The sequence below is a fragment of the Protopterus annectens genome, chromosome 7.part1 (genome assembly GCF_019279795.1).
Source record: "Protopterus annectens isolate FY-2018-M chromosome 7.part1, PAN1.0, whole genome shotgun sequence".
Taxonomy (NCBI): Eukaryota; Metazoa; Chordata; order Ceratodontiformes; family Protopteridae; genus Protopterus; species Protopterus annectens.
Genome location: NC_056740.1, coordinates 102,775,730 through 102,796,198, shown reverse-complemented (window position 1 = coordinate 102,796,198; position 20,469 = coordinate 102,775,730). Strand labels below are relative to the sequence as shown.

The 20,469-nt window shown below is 39.7% G+C and overlaps 1 protein-coding gene across 1 annotated transcript in view; it reads right to left on the bottom strand.

The window, feature by feature from the left end:
- CACNA2D3 (calcium voltage-gated channel auxiliary subunit alpha2delta 3) overlaps positions 1-20,469 on the bottom strand; it is a 2,619,084-nt gene that overhangs the window by 2,014,924 nt on the left and 583,691 nt on the right. The window contains exon 5 of the mRNA XM_044078472.1: positions 7,581-7,714. Coding sequence (XP_043934407.1) covers positions 7,581-7,714 — 134 coding nt within the window. The remainder of the gene's footprint in view (positions 1-7,580; positions 7,715-20,469) is intronic.

Sequence of the window (20,469 nt, the reverse complement as noted above, 5' to 3'; positions counted from 1 at the left end):
ACATTAACATATTGCATGACATGCTGTAATAAATTGCTTTTATAACTTGGCTACTGGCAACATTAATTGTGACCAATCTCCCAACACAATTGCAATCTGTGGAAGTAAAGGTCATCCACAATAGGATAGTCAGTGTAATTGCATTACCAATCTTATTTGTTTATATTTGTGATGTTAAGAGTTTTTGAATTAAAGGATGTGCTGTAGTATAAATCTTAACATGAAATCTGATGCAGTAGCCACTTAAACTCTCAAATGGCGTAGTTATAAAACCAACAAAGCATTCAGAAATGGAGAGCTACGTATATACTTTATTCTGTGTTCTCACAGTTTGCAACTCCGAAAGCAACCAAAATACTGCTAAGTGTTCAGTTGTGCAATGTTAACTTGTCTGACACTTGACATTCTCTTTTAAATATTAAATGATCAAATACAAAATCTGTAAATGTTAAAAGAGTAAGTTTAATTGCAATTAAATATCTTAACTTACTGTAACCAAGAGAACAAAGCTATTAGTATAATTTTGTTTCCCTGGGAAAGAACGCTATAATAATAGAGAACTTGTAATCTATGCCAGCCATATAACGACTCTAAAGCAAGACAAGGAGTGTCACAGTATGTTTCACATGTTTTAGTACTACATCTAACAGCTCTGGAGGCTATTCAATTTAATGAACCCATCTGCCATGAAATGGAGGTCCAAACATAATCAGTTTTATGCAGTGCTGTATAATACAGATGGCATTTCATGTCCCCAGCAGGAGCTTCTGAGTTCTTTATATGAATCTTTTAAACACATTATTTTACAGAAGAATGTTTTATTGAGGAAATCAGCAGAAACCCTACCTTTTGGAACTACCACGCAAGCAAAATACGTCCAAAAAGCTAGGTTCATAATAAACACTAGTATTAATGTACATACTTAATTTGTTCCTCTTTCTGTACAACAGTTTTTACTCTTAGTACTCACCAAGATTGTAAACAAAGTGAATACAACTTTTTTCTTGATATAGAAATAATAAAGCTAACTACTTGCACATGTTCACATAACAGTCATACCAGAGAATGTTTTATAAAATAAAAGTGAATTATATGTAGATTATTCTATTATGAAATAGGGAAGCCTGGATTTTCTGCGTAACAGATTACTAGAAACTTTATAGTTCTTATTAGCTTTCTTCCAATTGTATTTTAAATTAAGAACTCTGTATTCATATTTACAAAGTTGTTCATGTTTTAATGTCACTATACTGCTTATTCCGTTTTAAAGAAATAAAGGCATTAAGTATGGGATCCTTACAACTGCTGAAACTCCAGATGCTTGAATTCTACTAACTTGTAGCCAGGGGCAACAGGGGCTGTTTCTCCATCTGCCCACCTGGCCAAACAGCTGGTTGAACTCAAATATGAGTTCAAGGATGCAGCTGCTGCAATGGTTAGATGCCATCAAGGTCTCTTCATGGAACTGGTAAGTGGGGAAGGAAAATGGGGAAGGAGGTTTAGATTTAGGGAGGGAAGGGGGATTTTAGGTTCAGGCAGCAATTGGGAGTTACTGCAGGGTTAGGTTTAGGCAAGGGCGGCGCGTGGTATAGGACTGCACCCCCCCCAAGTTGTGGAAAAGGAAAAAAAAAACAAAAAAAACAAATTGTCGAGTCTCTGATCATTTCTGAACTTCCGCACGTGTGCACTCGGCAATCCCAGAACTAAGAGAGGATCCAGACTGCTGCAACAGCAGTCCAGAGTAGGAAGAAGGCATCTTGGTACTCTGATGCCCAGAATTCTATGTGGTGATGACTGCATAGAATGGAAGAGATCCAGACTGCAACATCCGCAGCTGGAGCCTGCTCTCTCGCATGGAAGGACATGCTTACACAAGATGGACTTAAAGCTACCAGGGAAAGGACATGCTTACGTGAGACAGGGACGTGGGATTGAAGCTATTGGGGTACCAGACTTGAAGCTGTTGGGGGAAGGACATGCTGCTGCTGCAGATGGACAGCATGGGAAACCAGGTACTTGTGACTTGAAGCTGCTGGGGGAAGGACATGTTGCTGCTGCAGATGAACAGCATGGGAAACCAAGTGTGTGTGTGTGTGTGTGTGTGTGTGTGTGTGTGTGTGTGTGTGTAAAATCCCCCAGTTGATATATACTGATGTGTGTGTGTGTGTGTGTGTGTGTGTGTGTGTGTGTAAAATGCCCCAATTGATATATACTGTTGGCTAGTGTGTGTATGTGTAAAATGCCCTAATTGATATATACTGGTGGCTAGTTTGTGTGTGTGTAAAATGCCCCAGTTGATATATACTGGTGGCTAGAGAGAACTCAGGATATCTGGTGCTGGCTCAGGCTTGAACCCTATACCTTGGGTGCAGGTAGCAAGAGCCTGAATTCCCTACCCACCACCATCTGTGAAAACTTTGCAGATTTTTGCTTCATATTTTTGTTCTGTTCTGTTCCTCATAAAATCTGTGGATTTTTAATTCAGTACATAGTTGAAGGAGTAATGGTAGCATTGTTGCCTCACAGCTAGAGGTTCTCTGGTTTGATTCTTGGTTGGGGTGCCTTCTGTGTGGAGTCTGCATGTCCTCCCTGTGTTTGTGTGGGTTTCCTCTGGGTGCTCTGGTGTCCTCCCATGTTACAAAGGCATGTGTTTGGAGTGTTTCTCCCTGGGCGTCTGCTGAAAATTCACTTTTGTTCCAAGTCAGACTTTCCTTGTTAACAAATGTTAAATAAATAAAAATGACAGGCATTTGAATTTCAGACTTCATATTCTCCAGAAAGTACATGGTAACACAAAACCTTTTATTTTAGCAATTTTCTAAGTTTATAAGATGAATATTTGAAAATTTTCTCTATTTTTGGGATTGTATTCCCCCATTATTGGCTTCATCCAGATGTTTTGTACTAAGGTTGAGAACTAAATTCACTGAATATATTTGGGGGCTGTATTCCCCCCATTACTGGCTTTGTCCAGGTATTTTGTGCTAAGAGGTTGACAGCTATGGTGAGAACTGAATTCACTGAATATGTTTGGGGGCTGAATTCCCCCATTATTGGCTTTGTCCAGGTGGTTTGTGCTAAGAGATTGACAGCTATGATGAGAACTGAATTCACTAAATGGTAGCCATTTAAGTTTCAGACTTCCTCTCTTTCACAAAACAGCTGCTGTGGCATAGTGTTATGTTGCTCTGACTGTTTTGCACAGGGTCCTGGGGTCAAGACCTGGCAGTGAAATGTATGGTAGTAACACAGCATTTTATTCTAGCAATTTTCCAAAATTATACAAGCAATGTTTAAAATATATCCCTGTTTTTTGGGCTTTTGTCCACCCAATAAATTTTGGCTTTTTCCAGATTTTTTGTGCTGCAAAGTTGAGAGATACAGCTGAGTGTCTAGCAGATTTTACAAGGGGCTGAGAGCTGCAGGGTAAGAGAAGTTTAGTGCTGCTTATGCTGAGTCTGCTTGCAATGTTAATCAACTGGTAGTGTACTTGCTTTTGATGCAGAAGGCTGTGGATTCTACTCCCACAATATGTAGATGCATTGCTGATATTGTGTTGTAAAGGGGGGGGGGTGCTGCAGTCCTTTTTGGTGAAGATACCTAGTAACTATGAAGCTGTTATCCATTCCCTATTGCGATATTACTAGCTTATCATTTTTTTAATGTAACATAGACAATTTATTCCTCAAGGGCAACAGGCACTTTATTCGTAGATGAAACAATGAAATATAAAGTTGTTTGCTAGCAGCAGCCTCCTCATTAGTTTCAGATCTCTGTGATGTGGAATTATTTAGATGACATTTACTTCTTCAGAGATTGTGTATATTTACTGATATTGGTGGATTGTTGAAGTTTGAGTAGACTTTTATGATGAAAATGTTCTAAACTGGGCAGTTTTGTCATTATTGGTGAATGCATTTTGTTTCATTGTTTACTGGAAAAATGTTCAAAACAATACATTTAAAACGCCCTCTAACAACTATACTGTATTACACAAGGAAACAGTCAGGAAGGTGTATCAAAGAACACATGTATGTTTCGTGTTCAAGGGGCCTATGATTTGAAAACAGCCCAAAGTTAATCTTATCTGCCACTGGCAACATGTATTTTCTTTAAATGTGGGTTTCAATGCTGTTTCAATGTTTCAAGGCAGAGAAGTTTTAATGCTAAGTCTATTTTCATTGTGAAACTGCATTGCTTTGTTTAGCAGGTCTATTAGTGTTTGTGCTGTAAAATGCAAAGTAAAACTTCCAAATCATCACAGAAGTAAAGCAGTATGTACATCACAGTGTTTATGGTAAATGGGGCAAAATAGCCAAGTAATGAGACATTGGAATGGCTGTAGGGGGGGCTCCGTTCAACCATGGTTTTGTGAGGGTGGAGGGGCAGCAAACTCAAAGACAACCCTGGTTGAACTATACCTTTCAACTGTCCAAATTCTTTGCAGAATGAGTAGATTTTTGCTTCTTATTTTTGGTTTGTTCCTCATAAAAGTTGTGGTTTTCTGGCAAATCATTTAGAAATTACTGAACTTTAGATAAAGTTCAATAGATCCATACACACACACAAACACACACACACACACACACACATATATATATATATATATATATATATGCCTGTATATATATATATATATATATATATATATATATATATATATATATATATATATATAGATTCACTTTATATCCTCGAAATACTGAAATATCGAATTTCAGTATCTCGAGACTATAAAACCGAATCCACGAAACTCCAACACAAAAAAATGCGAAATTCACAACACCGAAAACAACGCACACACTATACCACACATACACCACAACACCCACATCACAACATAAACAAACAAAACTATACCCATACACAACTCATACACACATAAGCAGGGGGCAAGCCCCCCTGCCCCCCCCATGTGGGGGGCATACTAACTCCAAGATCGCACAAACACAAAACAAAAGCCAACTCACACAAGCACATTCGCCGACCCCTCACACACACATCAAACACATCAGCACACTCACACACACTCTAACTCCCACTCAAAACCCTTAGAAAACACTTACCTGACATAACACCTACATCCACATATGGCACCGCACACCATCAAAACACAATCCCAGACATTATACAGTGTAAGGTCATAACTGCGAATTCAACATATATTCTTGTCGCGATTATAACCTTTCACTATTTTTAACACTCGGCTTTATAGTCTCGAGATACTGAAATTCGACATTTCAGTAATTCGAGGTTATAAAGTGTTTCCATATATATATATATATATATATATATATATATATATATATATATATATATATATATATATGTATACACACACACACACACACCATGCCTCACAACTGTCCACATTTTTTCAGAATGTCCAGATTTTTATTTTTTTTATTTATTAAAAAAGTGTCCCTTTGACAGGTTCCCAGGTGTATTGTGTGGCAATTTTATATTTTTGCATCACATTTTTGGTCTGTTTTTCATAAAATTGTGGTTTTCTGGCAAATTAGTGGCAAATCATTAAAGATTGAAGTTAGAAAGTAATGACAGACATTTGAGTTTCAGATTTCAAAATCTTCAGAAAATTCATACTAATGCAAGACCTGCTACTATTCTATTATCTTTCTAAGTTTATAAGAGCAATATTTAAAAATTGTCCTTATTTTTGGGCCTTTGTCCCACTTCTATGTATGGCTTTGTCTAGATTTCTTGCTCCGAGGTTGAGAGGTATGACAAATGTGTCAGAGCCATCACCGTCAGCCAGAGACATTTCAAATTGTGACATACTTGTTGCACCCCACTCCTCCATGTAGTGACTCTGGGTGTGTCCAAACAAGGCAAGGAGCAGTTATGCAGTGTAAGTGTGCAGAGTATTCCCCCATCCAAGGTAGACAGAAGTACGACAGCGGGTTTCAGCTGTCCTTGATTTTGCAAAATGTCCTGGTTTTCTGTCATATTTTTATACTATTGAATTTATGCTTCTTATTATTCAGAAAATGCATGCTGTCTCAGTGCCCAGCTACTCTGCGTTTAAGTAGCAATGCTTTAATAATGATCAGGTAACCTTGTTTGAGTTTGTAAGATGCAAGTAAACTTTAATAAGCATACTGTTAAAGAATTACCAACATTGAAAAAGTCTTTTTGTTGTTGCCATGCAGAGAATATTTACATAACTGGATAACATATAAGCCTTAGGTACTGAAATGCATAAGACAGTATTTGTAATAAAGGACAGGATTACTGTATTTTCAGAAGCTCATTACATTTGTTGGAGACTTGCAGTCATCTTTGCAGGCTTTACCCATAAACTAAACAGAATTCGAATCTATCATGTGTGGTCCATAACCTGTACAGTAATCCTTTAAGCAATTTATCTTGAGCTTGTTTCTTGTTTGCTGTTCATTTTTTTACTTTGATAATGTTTTCCGCATGAAACAAGTAGACAGTTGTTGTCAGGCAGCAGGTCTTTTTTGGATAAGAAACATTTTTATAAGTGGGGGTATCACAGAGATTGCTACTTTCAGCATGTTACTTGATACTTTTATACAAAATATCAATTATAATTAGAACTGCAGTGCAAGGAGTAGTGGTTTGAGTTAAGTTCTGCTTGTTTTTCTTTTTTAATACTTGATTTTGACTGGCATTCCAGTAATGTATTTAAAAAGTTTTTTTTTTCATGCCCCACAACCTTTTTGTTTCCATCTAGATATTAAGTGAGCTGTCATGCAGCCAATGCATTGAAATATTTTTTTCTTCTACACTTCATTTTTTCTTGATTGGACTCTCGTAATGACGGCTTGGCACCCAGGGCAGCGTATTTAATTAAAGTTCCAGTTGTTGTGGTTTTGAGCATAGCTCTGCCCTTTTCTAGTTGGCCACACCCCCTTCCCATTGCCCCCACCCCCACCCATTCAGCTGTCTCCTGCAGCCCCCTTTGATATGAAGTCACCAGCCACCACTGGGTTTAGGGGAAAGGGATTTTATTTAGGTTTTGGGAGTGACAAGGATTTATCATAGGGTTAATGTTAGGGAGGGGGAGTTTAGGTTTATGGAGTGACAAGGAGTTGCCTCAGTGTCAGGATTTGGTAAAAGGAGAGGGATTTCAGGTTTAATGAGTGAGCAGAGAGGATTAGTGAGTTAGAGATGGGGGGGTTAGTTTTAGGTAGTGATTGGGAGTTGCCTTTAGGGTTAGGGTTAGGGTTTTGTGAGGGATGGTTAGGATAGTGGTAATGCATGGGAATCAGTGTAGTGGGAGTTAAGGCACTTGCCAACATGAGTATCAGTAAGGAAGTATTTAGTGAGCTAATGGTATGCAAGAACGTGCAGCAGACCCTTAAGTATAACTATTTTAATTTTTAGAAAGATTTAACAGATTAAGCAAGAACAAATCAAGAACAAATTTTAAGTATACAATAACATGGATTCTGGATTCAGCTTCATTTTATGCTTTCATTAGATAATTTTGTGAAGCCATCGCAACAGCTTCTACTTTCATGACACATTACAGTGCAATTCATATTTAATACTTTCCTAGCTAATACAGTATGTCCATAAAAGTAAAAACTTACAGTACTGTCAATGTATGCTTCTGTCCATATAACATCATGCTCTTGGTCTATGACTTTGGGTCTGCTTAGAACATGGAGGTACTCCATGACATTTCCTTGAACATCGGCTAAAGTTGATATCTGAGTGAAGAAACCTAAGGGAAGAAAAGTACAAATATTAAAGAAAGTAGAAGGATAAACAAAAACCTCTACTTTGTAATATTAGGAATATACAAATATTAAAAGGTAAACCATAATAAACTTCAAATTTTCCAATACAAAATGAGGTCTGAACTAAGTTTTATCACATAAAATCATGTAATGCACCATAATGAAGAATTCACTTTCTAGGAGTCATTCTGACTTTTAGCTTGTTTAACTTCACATTTGCCTTTATCTTTTAATCATATGTAAAATTGACCACACTATAGTTGTTTGGAAGCCATTAAGTGTGTCAACCAGGTTTACTCCTTATAAATGTGCTAAGCTTGACCTCCATTTACTGCAACATATAGATTATGTAGCATATGAACTCTCACATTCCTTCATCAAGCTCTCTTCATCTTTACATTACTTTAAGACAACACTGATTCAGCCAGACATTTATAATTTCATTTTGATCACTAATTTGATAACTATGTTGCAGTTACTTTGTGTTTTATGCGTGGGCTCCACTAATAATTTATAAATAAATAATTTATAATAAAGCCCAAACTTAAGTGATATTACTTAGGATCATAGGAGATTACTAAGCTATTGACTTGGAGATCATTTTAAGCCTATCCGTTTCAACCCAATGTAATACCATAGAGGTACTAGTCAATACACAAGATTGCATTTAGTGATGACTTCCCATGTACAGAAGGGTTGTGGGCACTATCACCAGTAAGAATTTATGGTGCCCAATCCACTTATCCAGGTTCCTCTTGAAGAGTGTCATAGAGGTGCTCTGTTTCACATGAATTGGTAGCCTGTTCCAAAATCGTAGCAGCCGCTGAGAGATAAATCTGCCCCTCCAGAATGTCCTATTTAAGTCACAGGCCATATTTAAGTCCCTGTAATGGGTAGCCCTAGACTCATTTGATTTATGGATATGCAGTAAGGTCATTAGGTTTAGGTCTTGGGTTGCTCTGTATCCCAGGCATAAGTCTCCCTTAAGATGTTTATACAATACGGAGTATAGTGCCAGGGATTTTAGTCGGTCCATGTAAGGCACAGGCTGGAGGCCTTTGATCTTTTTTGTTAGAAACCTCTGAGGTCTTTCTAATTGCTGTAGATGCTTAGTATGGTACATAAAGAAAGGGGCATTATACTCAATTATTGGCTGGATAAGTTCCGAGTATAGGGGGGGTTATAACTTCTTTGGCTCTCAAGGTGATGCCTTTATTAATCAAGTGAGCTATGTGGAAAGCTTTCCTTACAATGGTACATACATGATGGTCGAAGTTAAGGTCACAGTCAACCTGTGATCACAGGCCCCTTAGTACTTAGGGTATTGTTATTGATTTGTCAGTGTGAAGGGACATTGCTTGTGCTGAATGATGATGCATGTCATCTGCAAACTTGGTCAGCCACAATCCTTTAGTTTTTACCTGAGCTTCTAAGAAGTACATACCAAACAGTAGGGGGCCCAGCACTGACCCCTATGGCATCCCGGTGGTAACAGGTCTGCTGGCTGATGTGGAGTCATCCACTTTGAAACTGTGTGTCTGGTTTGTGAGCTAGTTGACAACCCATTTTACAATGGAGGTGTTTATATTTAGTTTGCTAAGTTTATTAGTAATGCCTTAATGTGGGACTGTGTCGAAAGCCTTTACCAAGTCGAGGTATGCTGTCTGCACAGATTTGCCCTCACCAATGGCCTTGGTCACACTTTCAATGAAATCTACCAGATTTAATAGGCAGGATGTACCCTTCACGATGCCAAACTGCATAGGGTCCAGGGTTTGGAGGTCACCTATGTCTTTATTTATAAGGTAAATAATGATACGTTCCATGGCCTTACAGATGAGGATGATCAGGTTTAAGGGTCTGTAATTCCCTGGGTCTGTTGCTAGGCCATGTTTGTGAAGGGGAATAACTGTAGCTGTTCTCCATTTCACAGGAGCAAACTCTATGGTTAAGCTATAATTGAAAATGGTACTTAGTGGTGAGGCTAGTTCATGTTTTAGCCTGTTTAGAAGACAGCCTGGGATATCATCTGGTCCCACAGAGGCAGTGTACTTTGCATTGGACAAGGCTTTGAGGATGTGCTCTTCAGATATGTAAGGTGGGGGGGGGTTGGGGGAGGGTTTGCTGTAAGTTAGGAGGGGATGTTGTTGTTTGTCTTTCGGCTTTTCCCGGTTAGGGGTCGCTACAGCAGAACTCCGGTGTGCTAATGATTGGCAGTTGGTTTTTAGGGTGTCGAGTTGCCAGCCTGATGCCCAAACGTCAATGAAGGCATGCCCATTCAACACATGTCTTTTGAACGCCCGCGACTGCGGGGAGGACATGCAGACTCCTCACAGAAGGCACTCCCGACCCAAACTGAGAATCGAACGGGAGAACCTCTTGCTGTGAGGCAACAACGAGGGGATAAGGGAGTGAAATTTTCACCAAACCTATCTGCCAGCAGGTTCGCTATCTCTGTGTGGTCAGTGTATGTGATACCATTGGCCACCAGTTCTGCACATGTTTGAGTCCTAACCTTTTGTTAAGTACATAGCTGTAAATGGCCTTATGGTTATCCTTGGCATAACTTGTTATGTTTCTCTCAAAGGAGATCTTGGAAAATTTGATAAGTTGTCTTATTTGCCTGTTAAGGCTGAGGAGTGGCCTTTCCATTGTTTGGTCCATGTCTTTATTTTCTTGGATAGCAACTTTTTGCATTTGTTGTAGAGTTTGTTGATGCTGGAAGTCCACCATTGCAATTTCATTTAACTTGGGGCTCTGGCTTTGATTCTATCTGGTACAGCCAAGTTTATACACTTATGCAAGTGATTGTGCAGGATTTTACTGTAAGCTTTGGTGTAGTTACCACTTTCAGCTGGGGGTGGAATGCATTTATACCATCACCTAGGTTGGGTGTAGTTTGCCTTGGTGAAGTTTTTTCATCAGATTTCACCCTTTGTGAGTTCTGGTGTTAGTGCTAGTTCAAAGGTGATTCATTTGTGGTAAGTTTTAACTAATGAGGGTCCAACAGTTGTGGCAGTGCACCTGTTTGGCATTTTGATGAGGACCAGATCTATCATTTTTGTTCTTCTTATCGGGGCATGGACAATTTGCTCCAGGGTATTTGAATTTACAAAGTTAAGGAACTTTTGTGCTAGCGAGTTTGGACTAGAATAGGTTTCCTCCGGAAAAAGGAAGCCAATCTGGCGGTCCTCTGCCATAAACAAACTTTCCAACAAAAGGAAGAAACTGTTGCAGAAAAGAGGAAAATCCCAGGATGCAAAAAACTCTCTTACCAGCCTCAGTAAGAAGCTGATATCCCTCATAAAATCCTCCAAAGCTAGTTATGAAAATAAAATTGCCAAAGATTTCAAAGACAACCACAAGGCATTTTACAGCTATGTCAAGAATCTAAATGGCAATGCTCAGATCTACTCTAAGATACAACAGTGCTCAGATCTACTCTAAGATACAACAGAATGGCATTAAATATACTGATCCCAAGGATATTGCCAATATCCTGGCAGATCAATTTAGTGCCGACTTCACCCCCTCTCACCCCCTAAAGGGCCCATCTTAATACCGAAAGATTGCCAAATTCCAGTAATGGCCACACAGGTAAAAACTACACTTTCCAAAGCAAAGAATTAAGCATCCATAGGACCAGACGACATCCCAGGCTGTGTACTACATGAACTACAAAATGAACTGGCACCTCATTTAAGTGTCATGTTTAATCATAGCCTCACCTCAGGCGTCATGCCCACTGAGTGGTGCACAGCTACAGTTATCCCACTCCACATGGGGGGATCCACCTTGGATCCTGGGAACTACCACCCCATCAGTCTGACGAGCCTGATCTGCAAGGCTATGGAATGTATTATCATGGAACTTATAAACAAAGACATTAGCAACCTTCAAACACTGGACCCCACCCAGTTTGGGTTCATGAAGGGCCGATCTTGTCTCCTGAACCTGATTAATTTCTTCGAATCAGTCTCCAGAGCTGTGGACAAGGGTAAGGCATCCACACAGCCTATCTGGACCTCGCCAAGGCCTTCAACACCATCCCCCATTCTGGAATCATAGATAAACTTACTAAGCTGGGCATTAATCCCTACATCACTTGATGGGGTGCCAACTGGCTTACTGAATGAACCCCCACTGCAAAAGTAGCCAACTCCAAATCCAGCTCCAGACGAGTGACAAGTGGAGTACCTCAGGGTTCAGTCCTGGGACTGCTCTTGTTTGGCATCTACTTCTCTGAAGTATAGGTCAACACTAAGGGACTCTGCCTAACAAAGGTCACAGATGACTGCAAACTGGGAGCCATTATTGAATCCCCAAATTATGTGCATATTCTACAAAAGGGCTTTACAGAAACAGATGCTTGGTGCAAGAGCCATGGGCTCAAGCTCAATGCCAAAAAATGTAGAGTTATCATCTTTAGGAAAAAACATGTACCCGTGAATTACTACATAGGTGGCAGTACACTAAACACTGAAAGTGTGATAAGGGACTTAGGGACACAGATGGACAGTGGTCTCACCTTTGATAACCACATTGCCACAACAGTCAGGAAATCCTTCTATGTGGCACACCTCATCACTAAGGGCTTTTCATCCAGAAAAAATAAGGTAATTGTTCCACTGTACTCATCCCTCATTAGACCCATTATAGAATGCAATGCCCCATTTGGTATGTACCTCTCAAGACATCTGCAACAACTGGAAAGGCCGCAGAAATACCTCACTAAAAGAATCACAGGCCTAAAGCAGATGCCCTATGCTGACCACCTAAAAAGACTCCAAAAAAGACTCCAGCTATACTCTGTCGCATATCATCTACTCAGAGGCAATCTCTGCTTAACATACAAGGCCATGTCAAATCCAGAGCCATTGGACATGCTACACTTAAAGAAATCCCAATCCCTCAGAGCCACACACTCCAGGGATCTAAACCTTGTCATCACAATGAACAAAACATGCTGGAAGGATAGGTTCCTGACCTAGAGACTCCCCAGACTCTGGAATAGACTGCCCATACATGTCAAGCAGAGCGCCTCTTTGGCCCTCTTCAAAAGGAACCTTGATGAGTGGATGGGAGATAAGAAATTCACCCTGGGGATCATGTCAGTCACCCTGCTGGACAGGGGTCCAGGGAAGTAAATATTGTGGGAAGAAATAGCCAGGGAATTGTTATGGCTAGGCTTGTATAGGCCCTAGGGCCGATAGCCTAGTACCAGCCTATGACCCCATGATGGGATAATTGAAATCCCCCATAACCACTGTGTTCAGTAAAATTTGGGTTGCCTTCAATTTAGTTAAGTAGGCTTTGTAGGTGTCATGACCCATAACTGGCTAGGACTTGAATGGGGGTCTTACCCACCATAAACTGGACCTGGAGAAACTCCATGGAGTTGTCCAGTCTAACTAGACAGGAGGTGAATTTATCTTTAATATAGATTCAAACACCTCCTCGTTTGGTTTTCACACATTCCTTTTGTGGTCTAAAGGTGTGGAAGGCATTGTAGCCTTACAGAGCCGGGTACTCTCTGAGGTCTTAAACCAGGTTTCTGTGACTGCACAGACATTTACATCTTCTAGTGATAGAATTGCTTCCAGGGAGTGCATTGTTTGGTTTAAGCTCCTAGCATTTAGCAGCATGACTTTTATTTTGTTCTGATTGGTTAATTTCATGTTGGTAATGTTGTTTTCAAGTCCTTGCCTAAAAAAGGCACTATGGGGGAGGCAAGATCCTTTGCCAGCAGCCAAAACCTATGGGTGCCAGGTGCAAACCATCTCTGTTAAAGCAATGAGGTTTGTCGACCATGGGTTACCAGGTAGACAGGGACTGGATCCCATTGGAATGACACCAAAAACTAAGCCAATTATTGAAATCAATAATTTTTTGTTTATACTGTGGCATCACTCTAGGTGAGGGTAGTATGCTGCTCAAGGCTAGGGACATACCTGCCTGAAAAACATACTCAGAGAGATTGAACATGTCCCCCTTCATATAGTCCAGTGAGATATGTCTCAGGTCATTCACACCAATATGAATTAATATGTGAAAATATATATCAGACATAGTTTTATTCACCAGTTTAAAGGCTTAACATTGCTTTATAAATGGTACAGAAAATCTAATTAGACAGCTATACAATTATAATAAGGTTTGATTTAAAAGTTATGTCAATATTATAAAAGCATATGTCAAGTTTTACAGATAGATATAAAGATATACACAGATAGACAGATGAGAAAACTAACATTTAAAAATGTAAAAAAACAACAGTTGCATTCCAGATGATAAAATATTTGCTAGATTATGAAATCAACATTGTATTTGAGCAAAAAATATTATTCGTTTTCCAAATTCCTAGTGCACTTTATTGACTTACTGACTACTCTGCAGTTTATAAAGATTTTTGCAGGAATAGTATCTCAGACTTATTAACATGGAAGATGGGTGCAAAAGGAAAAGGAAAGTTACTTTACACTAACAAAGGTTGTGGTCTACATTCTTGTGCGAGGAGAGGTTGCCTCTGCCCTTCTGAGCTGGGAATTGATGGGTGAAGGCTTATTGTGCCTGTTGTTCAAAGTGTCTTTGTTCTGGTTTAAGCACTTGGATTCCAAACCAATTATTTTATATTGGGAAGATTTGTGGTCTAAACTCTTGTGGCAGGAAAGGATAGCCTACACCCTTCTAAGCTGGGAATTGCGGATGAAGGCTCATTCTGTGTGTTATTCTGAAAGTGTCTTAGTTCTGATTTAAGCACTTTGGCTCCAAACCAGTTATGTTACATTAGGAGGGTTGAGGTCTAGACTCTTGTGGCAGAAGAGCGTGGCCTGCACCCTTCTAAGCTGGAAATTGCTGGTGAAGGCTTATTGTGCCTGTTATTCTAAGTGTCTTTATTCTGGTTTAAGCACTTGGGTTCCAAACCAGTTACTTTACATTAGGAGGATTTGTGTTCTAAACTCTTGTGGTAGGAGAGGATAGTCTATACTCTTCTAAGCTGGAAACTGCTGGTTGAAGGTCTATTATGTCTGTTATTCTGAAGTGTCTTAGTTCTGACTTAAGTGCTTGGGCTCCAAAACCAATTGTTTTATATTAGGAAGGTTTGTGGTCTAGACTCTTGTGGTGGGAGAGTGTGGCCTACACCATTCTATGCTGTGAATTGCTGATTTATTTAAACTGTTTTTTTTGTTGCTGTTGTGACTGTGATTTATGTACTTTGACTTTATAGTACTTTTGCATTTTATAGCATAGGCCAGATTCAGACTTGCAGAATCTAGACTGTTTGGTATCACTTGAGCATTAAAACCAGCCCTTCATTGAGATACTGAAAGATGTGAGGCATCCATTGCTTCCAACTAACTATAAGTGCCTGTTTTTGCTCTTATATTGCATTTTTAATTTGTATTTGCATTCTACTGTCTGTTTAATTCTTCTGGACTGTTTTTGTAACATTTTACTCTATACTGTACTAATTTAGCTATATCATAGCCCAGTTGTAGGTATGTTGTTTCTGGGTCTGTTTTGCAACTTCTGAACATCAAATTCAAGCCATCTTTGCTGGTGAAGGTCTTTATGCACCTCTGTGGGAACAGAGTGCTGTCTGGGTCCCATCTAATCTTGATTGAACTAGAGCTCAGAAAGAGCATCCTTATTGTCTAGTTTGAGTTAAAAGGGTTATTTCTTGTTTTATTTAAGCCCTGCATTTGTGCTTGTTTACATGTAGTGCACCATCGTGCACTGCCGTGTAACAGTGGTTACTGTTGGTGTTATAGACACAAACATTTTACTTGTAAAATTTTTCCTTAGCACTTTGCGTGTGGTCCTCCAGCACTTTTTGTGACTGGATGGGTAATAGTAAATTCCTCCTGGGGGTTACACCTGTGTCCATCTTGGATAGAAGCAATAGGTGCTGATCATGGAAATAAGGATAAAACTTGGCCAGGCTTGTAAGGGCACTAGGGTCATTTGCCTAGTAACTTCCTATGATCCTATGATATTTTAATTATCAATGTCAATGAGAGTTACCCAGATAACAAACTTTTCAGAGGTAGCACTGATGCAGAATGAAAACTATACCCTAAATACATTTTATAACTTGTGGACCACTACAACAGCCACATAAAAAAGGAGCATGGATGATGTAGCTGTCCTAAAACCTTTTTCTCTAAAAGTTCATTTTTATCATCACTTTTTGTATAAATGTCTTCTTTATGTCTGTCATCCCAGTTGGATGACAAAGATGAAGTGAATTTATTGACTTTAGACTTGCCCTTCTCAGAAACAGAGGACAAAGAGATGGAAGAACAACTGCTAATCTAAACAGCACAGATACTAGATATTTACCAACAATGACATACTTTCATTTATCTGGATTGTATGGTTATGGATGCATGCCTAAGCACTATTTTCACATGGTCCACATTTTAACTGACAGCAATATTTAAGACAAATTCAAATGTATACACATGCAGTCACACCAGCCAACCTGTTAAGCATTCAATGAAGATCCAAGTAGTATATGTTTTGCACAAAACATGCTATATAAATAACAAAAGTTATTTTTCTCCTTGACTGATAAAGGGTAAGAATGCGTGGTGCTGAGTTTTGCATTTTGAAATTCTGGCTAGGCACCCATATTGTTTTATGGATTTATTAAGATGCAGTGAACCAAGCAATTCCAGTAGATGTTGGTATGATTACTACAAATTCCTGTTGCATGCTATGTGATTTTTGAAGGAGTAAGAAGTCTCTTTCCAGACAGACGCTATTGTCCATTAATGCTTGCCTGGGAATTTGTCTAGGTTAGGGATCATGGGACAGGGTGCTGTACTATACAGGAAATGAGGTAGTGACAGATTGTATTTAGGGATGGGAGGGGTAAAGGAGTTTTTAAGTAGTTAGCGATGTACAGCTTGTCCTCTTGGGACTGGCATTTTGCTAGAAAGACATCTTGCCAGCACCCAGTTGACTTTAATTCCAGGCTACATTAGGTATTGAAAGTTGTAGTCAAGGTAAATCAATAGGCTTTGCAATTGGGAGGTATATTGTACTATTATTTATGGGTTTCAGAGTCTAGGAATAGAGTTATCATTCAGGAGTGATAATGATGTATTAAAGGCATTGAAACGGCAACTGGTCTGAGGTTAGTAGCTAGGACAGGATTCCGGTTCCAAGGTAAAATAGGTAGTTAGCCGAGCAGCTGGTGATGGTAGCAATAGTGAGGGTAGCTAATGGGGTTTTGCAGGTGATTCCATTTGTGATAGCATGGTTTCTTTCCTTCCCTTTACACTTCTCTTTGACCAGACTTTAGTCAGGCAGAACAATGAAGCATCAGCTCACTGATGATAAAAACAAAAGGAAAATATTATTCATAGTATTCTGGGTTAGGCATCATTATCGCTGGGGTAGAAGTAGTGCACGGTGGTGTGAGCTGGCAGGCTGGCTCATATTAGAGGGTTAAATGTTAATTTTTTTAGGCCATGTGCCTGGGCTGGTTTGGCTGGAGGAACAACATTGCATGGGGAGGGCTGGTTCCATTTCAACCTACTCCCTCTCACTGACAAAGAGAGTGAGGGATCCAAAGTGCCCAAAGATATTCATAGAATATAAATAAATTTAAAAAAAGAAAGAAATAGAGGTGCACAAGTACACACACATGCACACATATATATTTAGATACACACACACACACACACACACACACACACACACACACACACACACACACACACACAAATATATATATATTTATATACATACACTTATATAGATAGATAGATAGGTAGACAGATAAATATATATGTACATAAATACACACATCCATCCATCCACAGCCCGCTTTCCCATTTTTTACACATGGGATTGGGGTTTCACTTTAACAGTACCAAATCATATAGAGCCAAGATTTACACCCCCAGTTGGCTACCCTGCTGCAGTTGTTCTTCTACACCATACACTAGCACACACACTCAATTTATCACTAATTTAGAGTACCTGATCCATCTACTACATGTCATTGGAATGTCGGAGGAAAATGCAGCACCAAGAAGAAACCCACATGAAGACAGTAAAGACATGCAGACTACACAGTGAAGGCACCCCAGCCAAGAATCGAACCAGAGAATCTCTTGCTGTGATGCAACAATGCCATCCATTGCACCACCGTCCCACCACAGAAAGACTTGAAAGGGGGCAGCAGATAAATGCAGCACAGGAATGGAAAGACTAGTGCATGAACAAAAAAGGGTGACTAGATAAGAATGTTGCAGTACTGCTGGTAGGAGCTGTTGGAGTAAGAGGCAGCATCTGGAGTAGAATGTGACAGACTGCCATTGTTTGGTCAGGAGATTCCATGCAACAAAAAAAAAAAAAAAAAAATATATATATATATATATATATATATATATAGGACTAGGACTATTCACTGAAAATACATTTCACTGAAAGTCAAATGACTGCGCACAAATCACTGAAAGCTCAATTCACTGAAAACACAATTCACTGAAACACATTTCACTGCAAGTTATATATGGCCTTTTCCCCACTGTAGTGCGACCCTGGAGTTCGTATATATAGTAAGGGGGGGTGGGAGGCACCACCCTCCACATTGGGGGTGTGGGGGGCATAGCCCCCTCACATAGTTTGGATATATATTATGTTCAGAAAAGAGTAACTTTGGAATTGCAAGTATCCAAGTATATAGTTCAAAATATTTAAAATAGGCGAGGGGCTACGTCCCCCACAGCCCCCAATGTGGGGGGTGGTGCCCCCCACACACCCCCTTACTATATATACTAACTCCAGGGTCACACTAAAGTGGCGAAAAGGCCATATATAACTTTCAGTGAAATGTGTTTCAGTGAATTGTGTTTTCAGTGACTTGAGCTTTCAGTGAATTGTGCACAGTCAAATGTGTTTCAGTGAAATGTGCTTTCAATGAATAGTCCTAGACCCATATAGATATATATATATATATATATATATATATATATATATAGATATATAGATACATATACATATAGATATAGATATATCTGTAGATTAATAGATATAAATAATTCAAGTAATGGTATAAGAAAATATTTAAGAGGAAATAGGCAGCATCTGGGTAAGAAGGGGTCAAGGTGTAATTGAAATTGCAGGATTTACTTTTGGTGTGGAGGGATCAAGGACTGAGGAGGTGGAGTGTATTGGGGCATGAGTGTACAAGGAAAGGGGGTTGGGGTAAGTGAGTGATTTGGATGTAGCTTGGATCAAGGCATATCAACAATAGCCTACAATGAAATGCTAACACTCTGTGCATACTGCAGTTAGTGTAGCTAGGTGTACCAAATGCTAGTGGTCTGGGGAAAACCATTTTAAGTATTTATCATGCATGACCTTAGGATTTCAGAGTCAATGGTTAGAAAATTTGGGAAGTAGCAAGCTTGACTACTTATCTTATATTTTGGTTTGCAGAATATCAGCTGTGTCCCAGTTTTGAAAGAAGTGGGATACCAATGCTTCTCAGGTGGAAGCTTTCTTCCAGGAGGCATCTAACAAACAGGAGGCAGTTAAGGGGATGCCACTCTTAAGACAAGTGAGAGGATGAAGAAAAGTGTGTGAAGACTGAGAGGTCAAAGTACCAAAGGAGATGCACCACAAAACGGCCAAAGGAGGGAGTGATGGCTCTGATGGAAGACCCACAAACTGCAACAAGCAATAATTATATTGTTACAAGCAGGGAACCAGAAGATGGACCCAACACCAATGTTTTAGGATTATGTCAGGATTGGATGAGACAGATAGGGTGAGACTTCAGGAGTAATTAGGACAGGTATGCCTGAATATGACAAGTCTGATGAGAGGGTGTTGTAAGGTAGGGATCCTGCTGAAGGGGCTGATGGCTTTTGGGGACCACATCAGGGGGCAATTTCCCCAATTGCCCCTTTGACCACTTAGATTTGACTAATGATAAGAAGTCAATTCCACCAGCTTTGATGCTGATGTAACAGGGTATGCAATACATTCTAGTGTGTAGCCAAGGCATATTTATCACATTGCATTTGGCTGGGAGAGTATGTTGACATTTTTCAGAGTGATTGATGCAGGTGGGGTCCAGAGGATCCAGGACTTCAGGGCAGCCTTGGCTGCATTAGGGTGGAGGAAACCAACTAAATTTAGGAATACACTGTAGTTCATCTGGGTGATGGGTTTTCTTTACTTCATGTCTGTGCTTTTGGAGAAAGTTCCCCACACAGGGCATTCCCTTGTTCCCCTACCTTTTAAGAATAAGGAAGCACAACACTTGGGGGAATTCTTGGTTATGATATGATCACCATTTCAGAAAACTGAAGGCAGTGGATAGGCTGCTTCACTGTGAATGTAGGCATGCAGATACTTGGCTGTGGCCCATGATTCAAAAGGGTGAGTTGGGAGTTAAATATGAGCAGATGCAGTTAAGCAGTGTGCAGGCTTGCAAATGTCTATTTATTTTGCAGAGGACTGCAATGTGCAGTAAGGTGTTGGCAAAAAAGTTCAGGGCAAGCAAGTCAAAATACCTCAAGTCCTCAAAAGCTCAACAGAATGGATTGGTCAGGGGAGGTAATCACAAAAGTGAGAGGCAGTTGCAAAGAATCAAAACAATTATCATCTTTTTGAGTGTGGAGTGGCAGGAGATGAGCTTTTGCATTCCCCTATCAGAAATGATAGCTTGTTTATTACATTTCAGTACTATCCCATGAAAGACACAGCCAAAGAA